At 42.0% G+C, this 22,856-nt stretch overlaps 1 protein-coding gene across 5 annotated transcripts in view; it reads left to right on the forward strand.

Annotated features, from left to right (window-relative positions):
* Positions 1 to 22,659, forward strand: part of LOC132975454 (ankyrin-3-like) — a 130,444-nt gene extending 107,785 nt beyond the window's left edge. For all 5 annotated transcript variants that reach the window (XM_061039997.1, XM_061039996.1, XM_061039998.1 and 2 more), the window contains 11 exons: positions 389 to 470; positions 9,778 to 9,852; positions 10,233 to 10,364; positions 10,498 to 10,641; positions 12,909 to 14,394; positions 14,553 to 14,715; positions 15,006 to 15,086; positions 15,413 to 15,496; positions 15,637 to 15,750; positions 17,089 to 17,180; positions 20,571 to 22,659. In XM_061039997.1, coding sequence (XP_060895980.1) covers positions 389 to 470; positions 9,778 to 9,852; positions 10,233 to 10,364; positions 10,498 to 10,641; positions 12,909 to 14,394; positions 14,553 to 14,715; positions 15,006 to 15,086; positions 15,413 to 15,496; positions 15,637 to 15,750; positions 17,089 to 17,160 — 2,433 coding nt within the window. In that variant the 3' untranslated portion in view covers positions 17,161 to 17,180; positions 20,571 to 22,659. The remainder of the gene's footprint in view (positions 1 to 388; positions 471 to 9,777; positions 9,853 to 10,232; positions 10,365 to 10,497; positions 10,642 to 12,908; positions 14,395 to 14,552; positions 14,716 to 15,005; positions 15,087 to 15,412; positions 15,497 to 15,636; positions 15,751 to 17,088; positions 17,181 to 20,570) is intronic.
* Positions 22,660 to 22,856: the final 197 nt, after the last annotated feature.

Consider the following 22,856-nt stretch of genomic DNA (forward strand, 5'->3'; position numbering starts at 1 on the left):
AGGCAAAGTGGCAAACCCTCCACACCTTAACTTTCCACATTGTTACATAATGCAGTTTCTTTTAAACTCTTGTCTACTTGAGACGGAGCTGAAAACAAAGCAGATAGTGTCTGTGGTTATTTCATTGCAAAGACATTGAGAAATGACAAGAGTGAAGAGATACAAGGAAGCACTCCATTACTCACCAGAGTGGACTCTAAATTCTTCACTTTGCAAGTACTAACAGCATGGACTGATTGGCTAAAAACAGAACAGTATTTGTGCATCGCAGTACTACTTAAACAAGCTAACATTATTATTTAGACCGACATCTTTTATGGTGAAATCATATACACTTCGCCATATTTTTTTTGTTAAAGCACCTTTTGTTGTTTTTTATTTGTTGCAGACTGAAAAGCCAGAACGACGCCATACCTTTGCCTCCTTAGCTTTGCGTAAGCGCTACAGCTATTTGACCGACCCAGCAGCGAGTGAGTTGCCCATTTTTACTTACATGAACATTTTTACTTGAGTTCAGATGTTCTGTCATTTTAACAAGTTTTAGTGTCTAAATGTCCCTTTATACAGTATTCATATTATTTTTACATATATCCAGAGTATAGGAAGACATCTACCATGTTTCTCAATCATTTATTCTATTCACCTGACACATACTATTCTATCATCTGTCATTCATAAAACATTTGCATGGTTTACTGTCTGTTACGCTTCGCTTACCCACCCCATGTTTACAAAAAGTCTCAACTGTTACATTATTTTACATTTGTGGAAACATTGGGAAATCATCTGTCTGTTCATTTATAATTTCCGAAAAATGTTTTGATTCATGTTGAATAAAAATATTCATTTGAATTGTTCTCATTTCCTTTAGTGGCCATTTCACTCTTATTGGCTTTATGATTGTGTGCGGCTGTATAAAGTAGTGTGGTAACAGGTTGCACTTTACATTCACTTGATTTCACCTACAGAGAGACTTTGTTTGCCAGATTTTCTTCTATTCAAATTTCGCAAATTATAAAAAAAAAGCTGCATACAATTCTATGCACCAGTTGTATTTTGTAGTATTTGTACAGCACTTTCAGTTTGAATGGCTGATGTGCTGTTACCTTTTGTAAAGTGCAACCTCATATTTTTATTTCAAGTCATTCCGAAACAAGTAGAGTGATTTTTTTTATTAATGTTATACACTTGTGGGGTCATCTCTGGCATTGAAAATGAAAATTGAAGGATAAACACTTGAAAATCTAACACGAACAGTAAAAGGCACTGTTGCAAGGAGGCAAATAGATAAAGCACATCAAAAGTCAATGGAATTGTACTGTTTTTGGTTCTCATGTCATTTTGTTGTCAACTCTCCCATATGTCAAACATTTTTTTCTTGGACATGCTCTTTTGTTTATTTGGTGTATTCTCTCACTGATTCGAGATCCTCATTTACCATATCATCCTGGATTTTTAAATATGAACATTTTATTCACGTGAAAAAATGTGTCTTGCTGTTTTGTTAATTCTGTTTCTGACTGACTCCAATTTCTCTTTCTGGTTTTTATGTTTTATTTCAAATTATTTTCGTTACATTTTATTTTTACTCCCTTATTGCTTTTGGTTTAAATTATTGTCGAAGAAACTACTGATCGAAGCTCGCCGAGAACACAGCCTTCTAGCTACCCTCACAAACCTGTCTTTTCAACGAGATCTTATCAGGCGTGGACGCCTGTTCCTGTCGCCGTCCCTGGTCAAGCCAAGTCTGGTTTTGGCTCCCTCTCCAGTTCGTCATCCAACACGCCCTCTGCCTCTCCATTAAAATCGGTCTGGTCCATCAACTCTGCCTCCCCAATCAAGACCAACATCCCTGGATCCCCCGCCTCCTCTGTAAAGTCAGTTAGTGACATGGCATCTCCCATTCGAACTTACAGAACTATCTCTTCTCCTATAAAAACTGTAGTCCAACAAGCGCAGTATCCAGGGCAGGCCACCCCCAGTCCCCTGGCCTCACCATGCAAAAGTGTCCCAGATCCTATGTCTATGAAAGGTCTGGCAGCATATTCTGCCAGGACCTCCCCTATTACTGTCTCGGGAGGGGGAAGCACACTTCTTGAGAGAGCATCCATAGGCATGACCCCACCATCTTCTCCAAAATCTTCTCTAAGTATGTTCAGTTCACCTCTGTCATACAAAACTGTTATGGGAGCATCTAGCAACACTGCATCTTCTTCCTCCCCCATAAAAACAGTCCCTGGTCTCTCTTCTGTGCGTTCTTTTGCCGCTGAAGTCACTGGTCCTGCAAGGAACCTGTTCTCCTCATTTTCATCACCACAGAAATCCAACACAGCTCCAAGTGCTGCAGCTCTGATCAATGGAACTGTATCACCTACACAGTACCGCTCTTCTTCCCCAAATTCTCTTCTCGCAAGTAGTCTGCAAGAAAGAATACAAGCAACTACCAATGCTGCAACTACAAGTGTCAATGCAGCCTTTGATGAGGTGGAGAAAACTTTTAATTCTTGTTCCGCAGGCTATGGCACCCTGAAGTCCATGTCCTCTTCAGCATCTTCTTCCTATCAGTCCTTTAGATCATCAGCTTCTAATTCCCTTTACCCCTCTCTCAGATCCCCCCCTAATGCCACCACTGCTGTAACATCCAGTACAATGACTGTTCCAGTGTACTCTGTTATTAATGTGCTGCCAGAGCCCCAGTTCAAAAAGCTACCTGAGGTGTCCAAGTCAGCTGCTGCCCTTTTGTCCCCACGGAAGACTGTGCCGGCTGAGGTGAATGCTCAGTTGCAGTCTTCCTTTGCCAAAACTCTTTCCCCTATCAAAACCCCTCTTTTTTCTGCTGGCCTGAAATCCAACACCACATCACCACTTTCATCTAGCCAAGAGATTCTAAAGGATGTGGCTGAAATGAAAGAGGACTTGATACGAATGTCTGCTATTTTGCAGACAGACCCAAACTCCACAGCCAACAAAGGATTTCAGTCAGATTCTCCAAGAGAGGCTAAGATAGAGGACGAGGAACCGTATAGGATTGTTGAGAAAGTAAAACAAGATTTGGTCAAAGTGAGTGAAATACTTACTAAAGATGCTGGGAAGGATGGTAGAGTTTCCCTGACAAGAGGTTCTTTGGATGACATACACTTCTCAAAAGTACAAGTTGAACAACCACCAAGCAACTGGAGCTATCCGCCAAGATATGAGACTGTGGTTCCTCAAGCTAAATCAAAAACAATACCAGATAGAGATTTCAATCTTTCCAAAGTTGTTGACTACCTGGTCAATGATGTTGGTAGCAGCTCTTTCTCCAAAATGCATGACACAAAGCCTAAAGCAGATGAGGGTAAAAGAGAAGGGGAGGGCAAGGACAAGCAAAAACGCATCCTAAAACCCACTATAGCAGTTCAGGAGCACAAGCTCAAAATGCCTCCAACAACCATGCGCTCTTCAGCTTCAGACAAAGAGATCAATAAAGTAGCAGATGCACTTTTTGGAGCGGACACTGTGCTAGAATCTCCTGATGATATCTCACATGAACAGGATAAAAGTCCCCTCTCAGACAGTGGCTTTGAGACCAGGAGTGAAAGGACACCTTCTGCCCCTCAAAGTGCAGAAGGCATGGGCCCCAAGGCCCTTTTTCAGGATATCCCAGTTCCCCCTGTGATCACTGAGACAAGGACTGAAGTTGTTCATGTTATCAGGAGTTATGAGACGCCAGAGGATAACAAACAACCTGCAATGGAAGATGCAAATTCTGTCAGATATATTGATTCAGAATCTAAAAGCCACCTGAATCAGACTCAATCAAGCCCAGAACAGAATAAATGCTATTCAATAAAAGTTAGCCCTGATGATGATCCGATGGGAAAAGGGATGAGGGTAAAAGAAGAGACGCACATTACAACTACCACCAGGATGGTGTACCACAAACAATCTGCCAAGGAAGCTGCATCGGAGAGGTGTGAAGAGACTATGTCTGTGCATGACATAATGAAAGCTTTTCAGTCTGGCAAGGACCCTTCTAGAGAACTTGCTGGACTGTTTGAGCACAAGTCTGGCAAAGAGGAAACATCGCAAAGAGTTCTCGAAGACATCAACTCCAAACCTAAGGTTGAAAGAATAATTGAGGTTCATATTGAAAAAGGCAATAAAACAGACCCAACAGAGGTCATAATCAGAGAGACTAAAAACCATGCAGAGAAGGAAATGTATTACTACCCAGGGAATAGACAGGATGAGGAGGAGCCTGAGGAATCTCTTCCAGTGTACCTTGACTCTCCCAGAATGAGCACACCCATGGAGGAAGAAAGTCGCCCCAGTTCAGCCCAACTCATGGCAGATGACTCTTACAAGACATTAAAGCTACTGAGCCAGCAATCTGTAGAGTACAATGAGGATGAATCGTCAGAACTAAGGGGAGAATCTTATAATTTTGCAGAGAAAATGCTACTGTCTGAGAAATTTGACCAGTCTCATTCCGACACAGAGGAATATCTGAGAGATAGGTCTCGCTTCCATTCACCAGACAGAAGTAGTCACAGTGAGGGTAGATCAGTTGGGCCAAGGACAGAGTATGTTTTTAGGTCATCAAGAAATGTTTTTGACAAATCTGGAAGAATGGCAAATGTTGATGATAACTTTGACAAACTGACACTCCTACAGTACTCTTCTGAGCCTGGTAGCCCAAAGCAGTCTGTTTGGATGCGTGTGTCTGATGATGCTCAGAGTAAGGACAGAGGACAGCTTATGTATGAGGACAGGGTGGACAGGACTGTAAAAGAGGCAGAGGAAAAGCTCAGTGAGGTGTCCCAGTTCTTTCGTGATAAAACAGAACAACTCAATGATGAGCTCTCATCTCCAGAGAAGAAATCTCGCAGACCAGACTTCAGGGAATCCCGATCAGGGCCCAGTTCCACACACAGCAGCCCAGAGAGGTCAGCTTATAGAAACGGGGGTAGTGGAGAGGAATGGAGCAGAGAAAGGCTACGAGACAGGTTCAGCTCCAGCGATAGAAAATGTGCAAGCTTACCCAGCAGTCCAGAGAGGAGAGTATTGCTGCAATACACTGATTCAGAACGAAGACAGCAAGATGATAAATCAAAAGGAAGCACAGGTGAAAGCCCTAAGCCTTTTCAAATGTCTTCTTCTAAAGTGAGTGCAGTAAGACTAAAGTTTGAGCAAGAGGCTCAAAGGCAAGAAAGGAGTCATCAAGCAGGCCAAAATTCAAATCCGCCCATCAGGAAGCTCCAGGAAAGTAAACTGCCCGTCTATCAGGTGTTTTCTGGTTCAAGCACCCCAAAAACACCAGATAGTCCAGGAAACCAGAGGAGATGTCTAGATAGCCAATCCAATAAGTTCTCACCGAAGCACGAGACCACTAAAACAGATCAGGATGATAAAAAGTTATTTAAAGCATGGGAGGGCCAAGATTACGGGAACTTTAAATCTCAATCCCCTAAAATATCACAACCTCTAATTAATGATGGCAATACCAGTGATCCCCAAAGACAAGAAACCACCAAGAAAATAATCTACACAGAATTCATTGTCCGAGAAAATCCAAATAGTAATGATAGTCTAAAAAAAAACTCGGAATCGCAAATACCTGTAAGAAAGCCATCTAATTTCTCAGAAAATCACAAATCCACCACTTTAAAATTAGATGCCTCTGTTGAACCATATGAGAGGACTGGGTCCCATATACCTACTTTAGCTAAAAGTCGCTTACACAGTAGCTCTGATTCCAACAAGTCAACTTGGGGATCATCAGTAGGAAAATCCTCAGACTCTTCAGACGGTAGTGTGTCAAATGTAGTGTGTAATGGTGTTGATAGTGACCAGATAGAGTATTTTGAAGAAGTAACTCCTGTTGTTGTTACAGAGGGATTCAAAGATATCAAACCTTTACCTGTGTATGTTAGCATCCAAGTAGGAAAGCAGTTTGAGAAAGAAACAGCTTCGGGGCAGCTTGGAACCTACAAAAAGATAGTTAGTCATGAGAGTAGGACAGTGCATGAGACTAGGGGTGCTTTTTACACTGTCAAGCAAAAACAGTCTCCATCTCCTCAAGGAAGTCCAGAAGATGACACTCTAGAACAAGTGACTTTCATGGACAGCTCTGGGAAAAGTCCTGTGACCCCTGAGACCCCCAGCTCAGAGGAAGTAAGTCTGACCTCAAGAACACCAGACTCTGTGATAGGTTTCATGCCTGGCATGCCAAGCCCTATCCTCGAAGAGTCTGAGGAGGAAGAAGGGAAAACCTTCATCTACAAGGAGCCCTCAAAAGAAAAACCCAAGCCAGCGTCCTCAGGGAATCACAGTAAAAAACAGGATGCACAGAGACCAAAGTCAAAGGAGAAAAGAGTGGCTTATATTGAGTTTCCTCCTCCACCTCCTTTAGAGACAGAGCAGTCCGACCCTGATAAAAGGGGTTCATGTGCTTCTTCCGAGGCAGAGACTGAGATGATAGAGGTGAACCTTCAAGAGGAGCATGATAGGCATCTCCTTGCTGAGCCAATCATAAGGGTCCAGCCTCCATCCCCTATCCCCCCTGGAGCTGATAACAGCGACTCTAGTGATGATGAATCTGTTTTCCATCCCATTCCAATCAAGAAGTACACATTCAAAATGAAAGAGGAGGGAGAAAAAGGGCAAAAACAAAATAGAGCGGAGACAGATGCAAATGACAAAGACTCCGGACTCAATGGTGTTGTAAAGGGGGATGATGCCGACTTAGAACAAAATGGCAATGACCAGTCAATTACTGACTGTTCCATAGCAACCACTGCTGAGTTCTCCCATGACACAGATGCAACTGAAGTAGACTCTTTAGATGGGTATGACCTGCAGGATGAGGATGATGGACTGAGCGAGGACCCTAAAACTTCTAGTCTCTCCAATGATGGAAAACCAACTGACCGCTCATTTAGCCAGTCAAAGCTTGAAGTGATAGAGGAAGAGAAATGTGAAGAAGGTGGCGAGAATGGAAAGACTAAAACAAGCACATCCTCAGCGAAAAGCAGTGGAGATGAAAAGGATTATACCCTTGAAGGAAGACATCCAGATAGGTTGAGCTTTGGAGAAAACTACTTTGGCTACCAACTAGAAGAAGAGCTAAATTCAACCTTTAAAACTGTTGCCACCAAAGGCCTGGACTTTGACCCCTGGTCAACCAAAGGGGGTGAAAATGATGGAGTTTTTGATTCAAAGGCAAAAGATGAGGACCCAAAGCCCTTTGGTTTATCGGTGGACGACAAATCCCAGGCTACAACTCCTGACACAACTCCTGCTCGAACACCGACTGATGAGAGCACACCGACTAGTGAGCCTAACCCCTTCCCTTTCCACGAAGGGAAGATGTTTGAGATGACCCGCAGTGGTGCTATTGACATGAGCAAGCGGGACTTTGTTGAAGAGAGGCTTCAGTTTTTCCAGATTGGTGAGCATTCCTCTGACCCAAAAACAGGGGAAAAGGGGAGAGGGGGCAAGGTCCTGGGGGTAATTTCCTCTCAGTCAAAAACAGGGGCCGCAGTAGATGGGATGGTGAATGTTATAGATACAACCACAGACAGCAGCACTACACCAACAACACCAGCAGCATCAGCAGCAAAATGCGGCCCTGCACAGCCCGGCAGTGACACTGGCCATACTGGTACCGATGCCCCAACCTGTGAAGCCATAGCTGAGACCGCCTCTTCTTGCACAATCACAGCCTCTAAGGTTGATCCCAAATTACGCACTCCAATTAAGATGGGCATAGCTGCCTCTATTACTGTGAAAAAAGACTCGGGGGATCTCACCGATTGTAAAGCTGAGATTTCGGAGGGTCAGATGGTGCCAGAATATATCAGTATAGAGGGTCAGTGTACAGAGAGCCAGTCCATCAGACATTCTGAGTCCAAGCTAGAAAGAAGAGATTACCCTTCTGAAAACTGCAACAACAACAACAACCTCGAGTCCTCCAGCGTTCAGGCCAACTACATCCAATGTGGTAGTGTGGTGTTTAATTTGCAGTCCTCCTCTGAGCCCACTCTTCAGAAGGCCAGCAGGATAGAAACATTGTGCTGTAGGGATTTAGAAGAGAGAGTGGAAGTTCACAAAAGCAATCAAGTGCAAGAGCAGATAAGCGAAACAGTTAAAGAAAGTGAAGTGAAGCAGCCGAAGTCGAGGCTTCCAGTCAAAGCGTCAGGGTGGTCTTTTCACACACAGGGAACAGCCATAGGCAAACATAAACACAAACAGGCAGTGACGGTTGAAGTACGGAAAAGAGGAGAGCCAGCCATAGCAAAAGTAGAGCCCAGGTCTAGAATACCAATCAAGGATGTAAAAAGGAGTAGTCCCGCTACTACGGCTAGTTCACTTGCTTCACTCCGGGTTACCTCACAGCCAACAAGGGCATTGGACAGAGACAGAGCAGCCATAAAGTTACCCTCAAGGCTACCGCCTAAGGACAGGAATCAGGCCAGTAGCGTTACAGGTAGACAGGACAGACAGGAGAACCCCAGTGAGGTTTGTAAGCGCACCATTGAGTACTTTAAAAGCATTAGCGGGGAGACGCTAAAGTTGGTGGACCGCCTGTCAGACGAGGAGAAAAAGGCGCAGACAGAGCAGTCGGAGGAAGACAGCACCTCCCGGAGCACCTCTCTGTCGGACGCCTCCCAGCCTTCCCAGCCCTCCCAGCCCTCCCAGCCCTCCCGCTCATCCAGGTCTGGTAGAGGTTCGAGGGCTGAGGCCGGGGCCGCGTCCGTAAGGGCAAAGGTGGCGACGACGGACAGGGCCTCCGGCAGTGAGAGGAACAGGAGGAGTAGGCGGACTGGTGGGAAGGAGGGCAGTCAGGGACTCACAGGGTCTCGAACGCCTCCCATCGCGGAGATCAAGCCTAGTTTGTAAAACTTTCACACTATGTTAAAAATACATCTATATATTTTTATATTTCACTTTTAGTTGCATGACATCGTTGTGATCGTTTAATGGATTGACTGGAATGCCTGTGGCGTGTTTACATATTCTCTTCAGAACAGTAGCTGTCATTTAAATTTCTTTTTTTGTCATTGATGTAATGTGTACTGTATTGTCCTTGTTGCAAGATTCTCTTTCCTATGTTCCCCTCTGCCAACCCTTTTTAACCTCTGTATAGTAGAGAGAGCATGCCAGCAGTAGTGACTGGTCCACTGGCACAACCAGTCCCTTTTTTGACAACTCCCTGGTCTGTCTGTCTGTCTGTCTGTGCAGGGTGGCTACCCAGTTATTGCATTAGTTTGTTCCTACAGATTTGTCCATGTATCAATTGTCATTTGAACTAACTAGTGTTGGAAAAGAACACACAAAAGTGCCCCGCATGTTTACGTGTTAGACTCTAACATAGAATTTTCTGTGTAGAACTTAGAGTCCGTTGTTGACAGTCATGCTTTGTTTTGTGTGGTTCTCATGACAGTTACTGCCTGCCTAGAGGATACATACCACAAACAGTCACAGAGCACCACTTATTCTATGAACATATTTAAGTTGCTCATTATGTCTCTAATGTGAAATACCCTTTTCTTGCCATCATGGGAAAATAATTCTTAACTCGCATAATAAAGCCATACTACAGTGATACACTAACACTTTATATATATTTATACATATATATATATTTTCACATAACGAAGAAAAAATATGTTAATGGGATAGATATGTGGCCAGAAAAGGAAAAATATGTACATATTTATTTATCTCTTACATTAGTGTATGTGGGGATAGGACTGTGAATTATTGATGAGTGATTGTCCTCTATCTTTCCAGGTCCCCAAAGTCCTTGTGAGCGAACAGATTTGCGGATGGCTATCGTCGCAGATCACCTGGGACTTAGTTGGACAGGTAGAACACATTCTGCATTTGTCTTTTTCTCCCTCTTAATCCTTGCCTACCTTACTTTCTTTCTTTGGCCCTATCAGTCACAAACCCTGCTATTTACTGCCCTCTTCTGGTCAACAAAATAACTTACAAATAAATTGTGTTTTGAAAATGTAGCCATAAGAGTACAAGAAAAATGTAATTTATTAAGGGACTAACAGTTACACTGTATATTGGATTTTAAATGTGGTGACAACTGAATAGGGGTTTTTATCAGTCACACTCTGAAATCCAAATATGTATATTGTATATTACCTCTTGCAGTCTTTATCTATACTGAACAAAATGATAGGTACTTTTTTCAAATTTAAATATTGTGTCTCTCTTTCTGTTTCCCATCACAGAGCTGGCTCGGGAGATGAACTTCACAGTGGATGAGATCAACCACGTCAGATTAGAGAACCCCAACTCTTTGACAGCGCAGAGCTTCATGCTTCTTAAGAAATGGGTCGGTCGGGAAGGGAAAAATGCCACAAGTAAGACTATTTTTACATCTGAAAACCTTACTGTTTCAATCTCTTTCCTCTTTGAACCTTTTTTTTTGTCCTCTTTCAGAGCTTGATTTACGGACTAAGTTGTTTTTTTTTGTCGTCATACTTTTCTCCACAGCGGATGCCTTATCTGCAGTGCTGACCAAAGTCAATCGGATGGATATTGTGACTTTACTGGAGGGCCCAATATTTGACTATGGTAACATTTCAGGCACGAGATGTTTTGCCGATGATAACGCTGTTTTCCAGGATCAGGCTGATGGTAAAGTTTAGCTCTGTCTAGCTGACCTCTTACCTCTCCCTGCTACCTTTTAGTTGTGCCAGTGCATGGATTATAAACTATAGACTTAAGTGCAAATATCTAAAGACATGGATGTAGTGTCAGATTTGATTTGATTTTGTTTGGACAACTGGCACTTTTATTACACTTCAATATTAACTTGATCTAATCGAATTGACGTTTTCTTACCAACTTCTTTCTGTAAGTCCTGTCTTGTATACTCCTCTACAAATGACTAATAGTGTATCCAGTTGTCACAAATGGTCAAAATCTGCTGTTAAAATCCTATTCTATGCATGTTGCATACTAGACACTACTTTTCATGTTTTTATCAATAATGTCTGACTTGAGTAAAAATGACTTAACCCTGTAGAGTCTGCTTTCCTCTATTGTTTTAGCGTAGCCTAGCTCTCTTAGTTCTCCTCCAGTTCCTCTGAGCCTTCCTCTGATAGATGAGAGCATCTCTTCTTCTGTGAAACCAGACTGCCTCCTCCTCCTCCTCCTGTCCCTCCTGCCTCCCATCACCTCCCTGTAGCAGTATCCACTGCTGATAACAGCACATAACAGCTCTTAACAAATTAAGAGTCATGTGTTGACCGTCCTCATCCATCCCTCCCATGCCTTCTCATCCACACCCTCAGTCATGTACTTCATTCGTTGTATGTGCTTGCATGGTTCACATTATGACATTTTCAATGTTTTTTTCCACTTTCTTTTTATCTCTTCTTCATATATCGTGCTATATTCCTTCCCTCAGTCTGCATTATCATACCTTTAACTCCCGGTAGCACTCAATCTGTCTTTCTCCTTCCGACTTACTCCCCCTGTTTTCCAACGCCGACCCCAACACCTCCACCCACTCCCCTCACTCCCACTACCGCACTACACTACCGCCCCCTGTCCTCACGCCGCTCTCCGAGTTACGAGTCCTCCATCTCCCTCAAAGACTTGGCACCTCCAGCGCCGTTTGAACCTTCACATTTTAACTTCCTCTCCCGTTCTTCTCAATGCCTCCAGCCTCTGTCCCCCACTGCTGACCCTCGTCAATCCGCCGCCTTCCCTTTCTCGCCCCACCCATCATCCCCGATCCCCCTCATTACCTCACCTGTTCCTTGCTCCCCCCCACCCTTTCCATCTTCAGCTACCTCGGTTCCCCCCTCTCCCAGCTCTGTCCCAGGCTCCCCAAGGCTCACCGCACCGACTCCAAACCCCTCACAAACAGAACCAAACACCTCCTCTGATACATTATCTGGATCTACCTCTGACCTGCATACTTCTGCCCCTTCTGACTCTACTACCACACATGCCAAAGTCACCATCGTATCCTCCGCTGATGCCCTTAACCAATCTGAACCCATCTCTACACCTGTGTCACCTCGCCCTTCCTCTCCTTCAGACAGGGCCTCACCATCTTTCATCACCTCTCACAGCAAAGAGTCTGTAATCACCCAGTTGGTCCCCTCCTCCCGACCTGTCTCCCCTCTCTCTTTGTCTCCCTGCCTTCCTCCCGCTTCCCCCTCTGGGTCCCGTTGTACAAGCCCAACTCCTACCTCCCCTCCTCTTCGCTCTCTGTCTCCCTGTCCTGCTTGCCAGTGTAACTTTGCACCCTCGATCGCTCCCACTCCCACTGCTTCCCGTGTTGACCCTTCCACAATGGAAATCTTAATCTAGCCTGCTCTGTCCTTCGTCCTTCTGTCTCTTTCCTTCTAACATCTCTCATCTGTCAACTATCTCATGTGAGCATGTAACAGGACACCCTAGCAAATATTAACATTTTACACTCATCACATCCCACGCTACATGATTAAGAAATAATGTCACAAATGTGTCCCACTCATAAAAAGCTCATTAAAAATCCAACTACTCAAAAACATAACTTTTCTGATAACTGAAAATTTGAGTATGCATATTTTATATTTGACTTTTGAATTACCATTTGGGTTGAATATGACACAGCAAACATATTCAGTAAAGTGTATATTGCTTTGTTATTCTGCTTTACTGCGTATGTTTGATATTGATTTTTGATCAATGAAATGATTTTTGAAATGATGTAGGTGCTGCAAACATATCAGCATACATTCTCTCTGGTTGTCTAGAAACATGCTTCAAACTTAAGTCTCTGGTGCCATTTTCCACGTCATACGGTGTATGTGTTAGGATGTGTGTGTGTTTGTGGGGTGTTATATTATGTTGTGGCATGCTTCGGTGTGTGTTTGTCTCTACATTTGTCATCCTGTCACCTACAGATTATCAGAGCATTTTAGCGGAGTTGCAGTCCCCCGCTGCACTGAACTCTGACCCCAATTTCCTGGAGCCCGAACTCCCCGTCACCCCCAATCCTTCCCTTGATCCCAACCAGCACTACCACTGTTACCCAGAACCAGACACCCCTCTGTTGGCGGACTCCCAGCAGCCACAGCCCCTGCCCTGGAGCCCAGGGATAGAGCCCGGTAGCGGAGAACCTGACAGCCCCCCTAGGAGTCCCCCCAGACCCTGTGAGCTTGCCCTGTCCTTCCCAGTATTTGACATCCCAGATACTGTTCCTCGTAAGGTCAGCAAGCCCCACATTGCCCTGAACGACCAGCTGCTTCTGAGTGAGGAGGAGGACAGATCCTATCAAGAAATGGAGCTGAGCCACAGGCCCAGGTCACGCTCCTTCCCTGCCATGTTTGACTCAGACATTGACATGGCTTTCTCCACATCCTCCCCTTCACTCTCATCAATATCATCCATCACCCCTTCATCGCCTGACAGATTACTAATGGGACACAAAAGAGCGCAGATGGGTGCTCCCAATAGCGCACAAGAGGTTGTAGATTTGAAAGGAGGTGAAAAGAACGTGACAAAAGAAATACAGAAGGTTGCCGAGATGGTTTCAGCAGAGTTATCGGAGGGAAAGTACTCAGTGGAAAAGTGGATGGAGCAGGACTTAATACAAAATGTTGACAGAAAGTGTGAGATGGTTACAACAGATAGGCTGACGATGGCAGAAGAAACCATCGGCATTTTGTTGGAACAGAAGGATGGATCTGCAGAGGAAGAGAACGTTGTGGCGAATGCACTGCAAGATGGGAATAACAGGGAACACTGTGCGGTAGAAGAGGAAAGAGATGTGCAAAATCTGTCAGAAGAACAGCATAAAATCATAAAAATCGGGTATGAAGTGGAAAACGATGATAAAAAAGAGTGTGTTAATGTAACACCTGAGGTTCAAAATGTTGATGGGGGCAGTGAGGAAAGGGTCTACGAGGATGACAGAATAGATGACACAGATGGAGAGCTGCAGTTTGAGGGCATAGAACGGTTGTGCGGCAGTGAAGGAGAGATTTGCAAGGCATTGGAAGGGGGCGAAACAGCCCAGGAGGAGGTTGTCAGTCCTCTCTCCCCTCAGGCCTGGGTTGAGGCACTTGAGGAACGTCAGCCGAGGGATTCTGGGTCCAATGAAGAGGAGGAGGAGGAGGAGGAGGAGGAGGAAGCGAGAGACACAGAAAACACAGAAGAGCCATTAGGATCTCTGTGTGAGGAGGTCGAGAAAGAAGATGGCTCAGAGGAAAATGAGGAGGACGAAGAGATGATCAAGGCCAGTATTCAGGAGACTCTCGATCAGGTTGAACAGGCAGAAAAAGACATGTGTTCACTTTCAGGTTGGCACAGCGATTCATCGAGCGTCAATGTTGAACCGCCAACGCCAGGCCGTAGTGTCAGCTCAGACCTGCTCGACAGGCGGGAAAGGTACAAGTGTTATAAAACTATAAGCTTCAAAGTATAACCAATAGAAAATATTTAATGTCAAATCTATTAATTAAGATTTTTTTTTTTTTTAAACTTCTCTGATTATTTTTTTCAGCTCCTACAACTACGATGCTAATTCTGTTTTTCTTTCCACACAGCCAAGAGAACTCCAGTGACTCCATCACTTCCTCGTCAAGGGGCGAATCAGGGCGGTCCCGGCACAACGGCGACAACTCAAAGCACTCACCTCAGGGCGGCTCATCCGAATCATCAAATGGCAAAAAGGAAGAAGGAGCACTGGTGTCCGAGAAAAAAGTTCAGGTAATGCAAAGAAAGGCCATTTGAATTGACCCTGAACAGAGTGTACATTGAATCTTTTATATTCCGTTGATACCAAAGTATGTTGCATTGTGAGTCTGTTATTTTCTTTTTAGGAGAAACTTGTGAAGAAACATAAACTTCATTGTTTTATTTCAGGATCCCTTTTTTTGTGACAGCCAAACTGGACATTTGCTAAATGCCTTTTATTAACTTCTTTTCTTGCCCATTTGTGTTCTTTTTTTTTTTTCTCCTCCTTTGTATTTGTCATGAACTTACAATACGTTCCCCAGCAGCATGTTAGTGTAGATTCCGGTTCAGAGGAAGAACAGACTGTAACTACCAGAATCTTCCGACGCCGTCTCATTTTAAAGGTACCCTTGAAGCCTGGTGCAGAAGCTGGATTTAGCCTTGGCTTGGGTTGTTTGGTCTGGTTTGGTTTAGAGTCTGGTGTAGTTTTTCTTGGTGTTCTGATATTTTTCATCTCTTTGTGCTCATAGATATGTTTGTGTACATATTTACCTGTCAAATTGAAAGGTAACATTGGCTTGTTGAAGACTAACATAGTCAGCTACCTCTTTCTGACATTTTTCCTCAAGGAACTTCTTTGGTGTGGTGATGGTGTTGGGTTGTTTTATCCTATTATTTGAATCGGCCCTTTGTGTGCCTTTACTCATGAGCTAACCACGAACACTTGCAGGGAGAAGAAGCTAAGAATATCCCAGGGGAGACTATGACAGAGGAACACTATATGGACCGGGATGGTAACCTCATCAGTAGAAAAGTAACGTATTGTTTTGTTTACATCCCCAGCTCTGATGTCAAACCTTTCACAAGAAGCTTCATGTTTTTTGTTTTTTTTTGATAATAGCAGACTTTGACAAATCTTGTCCTCCTTTGTCAACACCCTTTTACACGGCGCAGGTAATCAGAAAGGTTATACGGCGGATGTCTACTCCCACGCCAGATAACCAAGGAGAGGACAGGTGGCTCAGAGACCTTCAGCACAGTCCCATCCTGCAGGAGGACGGACCAGAGGTCGGCATGAACGCCCCCCCCCTTTAACTGTGTTCCTGGGTTCTAAGGCTTAATAAGATGGGATGATTCTCCCATCAGAAAACATCAGCAGTGAGGAGAACATAATCGTAAAAAGCGAATGCAAACCTTCGATTTGAAGCTGCACTTGGCAAGACTTAAGTGAAAAAAACACGTATTTGATCTGCCTTCATCACAAAAGAGTCAAATAACAAAAAAGAGCTTCCTCATCTCACCTAAAAAAAAAACCTCTTCAACCCCAATGACCTAGCAGCAGATCTAGTCATTCTTCAGGGCCAAGCATTGTTCAAATCCACAGCATATTATCAACTTGTGTATAAGATGGAAATAGGTAATGAAAAACAAGAAGAATTGTAAATAATCTCCCGTATGATGTTTAATATTATGTGTAGCCATAAGACTCTGGTCCCCCTTTTTTTTTTTCACCCAGCTGCATAGAAATTAACTGAAGTGTTGGAACATGAAGATCAGAATCAGAATCAGAAATACTTTATTAATCCCAGGGGGAAATGTGTTGATACAGAATTAAAACATTCTGTTACATTGTCAAGCATTTGAAAAACATCATTCCTTGCATTGAAGTTTATTTTTGAGGTCATTTGGGCTGTAGAGGTAAAGGAATAATTACTGTCTCTAAAACAGCAGAGTTTACTGACACCTGTTACTTCTGGGTGTTACACACCTATGAGTAACATCTCTGCTTTCCGAGTACAGCTTGAAGTCAAACAATTGAGTAAAAAAAAGGATCCGTTGGATTTGATTATGTATCCCTCCATCACTTAAGGTGAATTTCTGATTCACTGGATTTTAAAAATGTGTCCTCATTATGTCTCTTTGGACACAACACAAACAATAAATGCATTCATTTGAAGTGCATGCTTGCATGTTGTGTTTTGACAGGGTCTATTGTATTGCATAACAAAGAGGGTGCTGACTGCTCCGAGCTGTGTGATTTTACTGCTCTTTCAAGTGTTTAACCGATTAGTCAACAGTATGACTAATGCGTGTCGTGATTCTGCTGTGAAAACACAATCTGCCTCTTTTGTTCCTAACTCATTTCATAATATCTGATATTTGTTTATATTTCCAGGTGTCTGGTTGTTGTTTGGTTTGGGTGCTGATTAAATTCCTATCAACTGAGCTTCTACTAACACCTACTAGTTTTTCAGATTGCTCTTCCTGCAGTGTGTGGAGATTTTTGTTCCTTTACCTCAAGTTTTTTACAGGTTTTCTGTGTTGGGTCACAACTTTTTTTTTCCACCTATCAGAGCATCAGAATATAGCTTCTCAACTATTTCTGTGCATGTTTGTGTTTTCCAGCAAGGAGAGGGGTCGAGGAATAGCAGGCGAAAGGATGACAGAAGATCAGGGGACAAAAAGCTCCACTCATAGGGATGGTTTTGCTCTACCAGGTACAGTAGTTCACTCTCTGTTTCGATAACGTGATCTCCTATTTCCTGGTTTGTTGTCCATGTGGTTGTCAAATTATGTGTTTTATGTTTCTATGTGTAAGTATCCCTTTTATCTGTGTGCTTCCTTCTTTTGAATATGACTAAATTTTTCAAGTTCCTCTGCTCCAACCCAATTTCTATATTCTACAGAGGTTCTTTGTTTGGCTTCATTAGCAGATATTGTGCCACTACTTATCTGCAGACAGGTCTTCTACTGTCAAATGTTTGTTATATTATTACATTCACATACAACCACATGTACAGATACATAGACAAACATAATTACATTTTTGGTATGGGTTTGAACTGTCAGATAAATGTCACAGGAGGAGAGACATACAATTATAAGGAAGTGTTACATTGGTTGCTAACACACTTTCATGCCTGCTAGTGCAGAATAATTGTTTAATATTTTTGAAAATAAGTAACTGTCTTTTAGGTTGAATATTTTCTGATTTCATGGGAACCCCATGTAACTCTACAAAAAGTTCTTAGTTTTTTAATTAGTCAAAAAATATACAGTTTGTTTATTACTGAGATTTGGAGTTGTTTTTTTTACATTTCATATTATAAATTCTGACAGAGCGAAACTAGCTCTTTTCTTGTGCTTCCTGTCTTTATGCTAAACTATTAACCTTAAAGTTCCAGCTCAGGTCTTAATAAAGGAAGATGTATTCATCTACTCATCTAACTCAAGAGAAGAAAGCCAAACAATGTTTTAAAAAAAGTTCCTTTATTTACCCCCCCCCCCCTCTCCAGATAGTTGCACTGTCACACAGACTCAGTGCAAAAGGCTGACTGATGTCTGAGCCTGGTTATCCTCTGGCAACATTTCTGCCATCTTTGTTTCACTGAATGTGTTTGTACAGAGAACAGAGCTGATGGATGCGACTCACCTCAGCATTATATTGCCCTGCTCATATCCTCCATGCCTGTTTTTGTCAACTAAATCCCCGACTCACAATAGCATTGTGGCTTCCAAAAAGAGTTTGTTATCCCCTTGGCCAGACTGTTAATCCCTGTTGCTGTCCACCGCTTATGTTGGGTTTGCAGTGAATCACTCCATCTGTACAAAAAACTGACTCAGAAATAATATGGCACTACTGTGAGGTATGACAGAGTTACCATGGTAACAGAGGTCACCTTAAAATCCCACACACCATCAGGTCTAGTTAACATTCATCAGCTCGTCATACAAAAAGAATTGGGGGATTGTGGCGATCTCATGCGCTTTAAAAAGTGTTTTCACTCCAAGAATAACGGTTCTTTTGTAGATTAAAGGTTGAATTTGAACATTTGTACATAACGATAATTCTTCCTCATTCAAAAATATTTACGTTTGTATAAATCGCAGATAATTTTTTTTCACCTTGATTTGTATTGTTTCCTTCAAACACCAAAGACAGAATTGTCAAACATTTTTCATGCAGTCACATACTTCTTCATAATGATGAAAAGAGGAGAAAGTAGAAATACAATAAATAATCAGACACGTTAACACAATCTGGGCAACAGAAAATACTCATTCAGAAGGACTTCTACATACATGATTATGTACCAAATGATTTACAAATACAAATAAGGTAATAAGTGACAACAACATCAACAGCTCTAATACAAATAAAACTAAAATAAATAAGTGTTAAAAAGTGATCACATAAGTGTCCAGTTTTCCCTTTATTTTATAAATCAGCCGTTCATAGTAGGCGGTTTCTGTTTACATCGCCAAAGAGGTTTGAGTGACTCATCCCCACACCCTACTGGTATCTAGTATAGTCTATTCAATATTTTGAATTGAAACACTTTTGACCTTGCACCTCTCATGGGTTTCAGCATCTCTCGTGAAGTCTGGTCCATTCCTCCTCTTCAAAAGTAACTTCCAAATCTCTTTCCCACACAGCTTTTGAACCTAAGTGTGTTCTAAAATATTATTACAATAAAGACATTCAATGTTCTCACTCTCCTTCGAGTGCCACTCTTTCCGGAAGAAAATCTTCCCTCCTATTTTGAGTTTTGGGTCATTCCAAATCGAAGAGATGATGACACCTCTTTCCTGTAACTATATGAAGCCAGATATTTCTAGTGTGCAAAATCATTGGATTTTGGGTAGTAGTCTTTGGACATTGGCTCAAGTAGTCAACGGCCTTAAATTGGGCGTTCAGTTCATCCTCCAGATCTAAGCACGCAGGTCTATTTTCTCTATTTAGCAGAAGTGATACTGTCTGCACACCCAGGAAGGCTTCCTGATAGAGTCTCATGTTAGGGTGTTTCATTCCTCCATAATCTATTTTAGCCTGGAGTCTTTTAAGTTTCACCCTAGCCCTTTTCCCAGCCTAAATGAGTTGACTAATCATTTTATCTGAAGTGCTGAATATAGATGTTGTGATACTAAGTGGCAGTATGCTTGGAAGGAAGTTTAGTTTATGAAATCTGTAATTGATCCCATCGCTGTAGAAGAAGTTGTACATGTGTGATACAATTATTCAAGTTCTGGGTTCAGAAATATACCTAAAGTTTTGAGATTTTATGTGACCCACTGGAATTTACAGTTTTGAAGATGACTTTTGAAGCAGAACTTAGATGAAGGCATCCCCTCACATTTGGTTTATCTTTTTTTACTGGGAGATAATTGAAAACTAGTTGACCAAATCCAAATGAACATGTTGTTTTCCATTTAGCCTTAGAGCTTCTGCGATGAAGAGAAGTGGTGAGAGTGGGTCACCCGGTTTTGTTCAAAGACCTACCGGGAAAGCAGTTGATCTCAAACCATTAGTTGTTACTATAGATTTTGACAATTTATATATGATTTGATTACATCTTGAAACAAAGTTCCAAATCCAAATTCTTTGAGTGAAATTTAAATAGCTCCAGCTAACGCGATGAAGTGCTAAAGGAAGTGCAGCTATTTGGTTGTTTAGGTCTTCAGTAGTCCTGACTAGACACAAGAGGCGTTTGAGGCTATCTGAAGAGGTCCTGCCTTTGACAAAACCAGCCTGGTCAGGATGAATAATGGTTGATATGACATTGTTCACTGTAAATGCAAAAAAATCTTTTTAACATTAGTGGGACTTTCACCTTTTTTAATGTGCGTGTAATTAGTGACATTAGTGACCAGCATTGAGGGGGGGGGGGGGGGGGGGGGGACTGTCTTGTGGCAATAGCAGCATTAAATGTCTTTAAAATCTCAGGACCAAGTTCCTAGTTTAATGGTTTGAATTAATTCCTCCATAGTTATTGGGGGTATTGGCACATTCTTTGGGAAGCATAATTGTTCTATTCCTGACACTATAAATCTAACTTAACATAATTTACTGTAATATAATATGTCTGGTGCTATTTTGTGTCTTACAGATCTGCAGGAACTAAGTGAAATGGTTCCCGGTGTGAGGTGTTCAGAGGGCTGAAGGGTTCCGTTGTGAGGACTTCAGGCACAGTCCAGTTCGCAACAATCTGCTTCAAACAAACGGTTTTCACACAAGAGGAGTCGACCCTTCTGACTAAACGCATGAGCATGAAAAACTCACCCGCCTGTCAATCAGAGGACTGAGGGGTGGGGGGGGGGGTTCTCACTTTCTGACTGTAGTGGACCCACGGACAATGATTCTGCTTCCTGCTTTTTGTGTGAAACAACGTGTCTTCGGTCCACCAGTGTTGTGAGAGCCTTTGAAAGGAGCATTGTTTGCTGTGAAAATGAGTTGGGGAAAAAAGACTCCCCTGACCGACAACCACACAGGTGCAACTGTGACCAAAGATGGCACAAGAGCTCAATCCACATGGAGGGTGGAAGGAAAGAAGTCGACACAATAACACAAAAACAAAACGGAACACTTCTGATACAACTTCAACACTCGCCTTATAGTTTTTTCTTGAACCCATTGTTGTCAAGATGTAAATTGTTTTGGGATTTTTTTCTTCCTTTTTAAAACTTAAACTAACACAAAAGCTTTTTTCTGTATATAAAATGACGATGTGTAAAAATCTTTAAAAAGGGGATAAGTGACTGGTTGAGAACGCACTAAGGAGAGTTACCTTTTCAAGTGCTTTCAAAATTTATTGAATTGGTTCCACTTTTAAAGATTTGAGTGTAACTTCACAGGTTCTTGTATAATTAATTATTAGAGCTGGTATAATGTTTGTACATGGGGAAAAAACAGCTAGTTTGATTTTAACAGAACTTTCCAGAAAATCACTTTTCAGTAATGGATCTAATCCTACAAAAAGCAGCCTTTCAGAGTTCTCATGTTTTCATGCATGCTGTTCACATTATTTTAAGTAAAATTTTTACAAGTTTGCAAACACTGTATTCAAACGACAAATAAAACCCTTTATCTGTGTACACATATAGCCCTCACATTTGTCACCAATTTTATATTTTAAAATGAAAAGGGGTACCATTAAACATTAATCATGTTGGGGTGAGGATGAAAAAAAGAACTATAGCTTCTTGAGGGTGTTATGTCTTGTCTGTTTATGTGAAAACAGAGGGCAGCTTCTGCTAAGAGAACGATTTAATCTGAATGTAAATGCTAGTAGGCTGGCTCGCTGTAAAATTATAACTGTATCGTGCGTATTGGCTATAAGGTGTAGGAGTCTCTGTACACTGTTAGACTGTTGGTAATCATTTTAGCAGTGTGTCAATTTGGTTTTCTAACCGCTGCTGTGATATTTAAGGAAAACTGGGGCATTTCATTTTGGATTTTTTGGTGAACTATTTCCTTAATTTAAAAGCTACTCACATTAAGGACACATAAAAACATTATTTGATTGTAGATCTAAATAGCATATTGTATGACAAAAACACTGGATGGTCAAAAGCAATTATTTAAACATTAAATAAATTGTGTTTAACTCTGAAACTGTGTGATCTTTTTAGGCTTGAGAGTCTGTATATGCAGTGTCGAATAGACTTGTTTTCACTAGATCATTGGCAAAAAATCTTACTTTACATTACATAAAGGATTATCTTTGTATTGGATTTCATTAGATGCCCATGCAGTTCAAGTGTGGTGTTCTACTGGTGAGATGACTCAGTATGCTGATGTCTATGCTGTGGACATGAAAACTATGTTTGTTTGTTTTTGTTTTTTTGAGGGGCTGGGGGGGGGGGGGGGGTTTCAAGGAAGTCAGGTAGGGTGCTGTACCACATCCCCTTATACTACTATGTCAATCAGGGGGTAGAGGATCCTTTGATATGGTTGAACTATCAATTTTTGTCAATTTTGTTTGATATGTGTTTTCACCTGAGCAGATTTTTTGATGTACAATTCTTACTAACAAGAGTGAAGCCATTGAAATGTAACTATTCTAGCACTTTGGTTATTCAAGGTCTTTTAGAGGCTATAGCAGCAATGATGCCACCACAAATGTTTCAGACGTCTTTAAAAAAAAATCAACCTAAAAATGAAAAAAAAAATAAAAATGCATTGATTTCGCAATATAATTGTGTCTGGTTTTTTTTCTTGAATACATATTTTTAATGCTGGTAATGCCATGGCAGAAGGGCAGTGATTATGTCAACAGAATCACTGCCCTTCAGCATCAGTCATATCCTTCTTCCCTACCAAAATGTTCTTGAGCAATGTTCTCCACAGCTGCCTGTTAATGCTGCTTGTCACGCCTTGTGAGAAGAGGGAATTA

Source organism: Labrus mixtus, chromosome 6 (genome assembly GCF_963584025.1).
Source record: "Labrus mixtus chromosome 6, fLabMix1.1, whole genome shotgun sequence".
In the NCBI taxonomy this organism is placed as follows: Eukaryota; Metazoa; Chordata; class Actinopteri; order Labriformes; family Labridae; genus Labrus; species Labrus mixtus.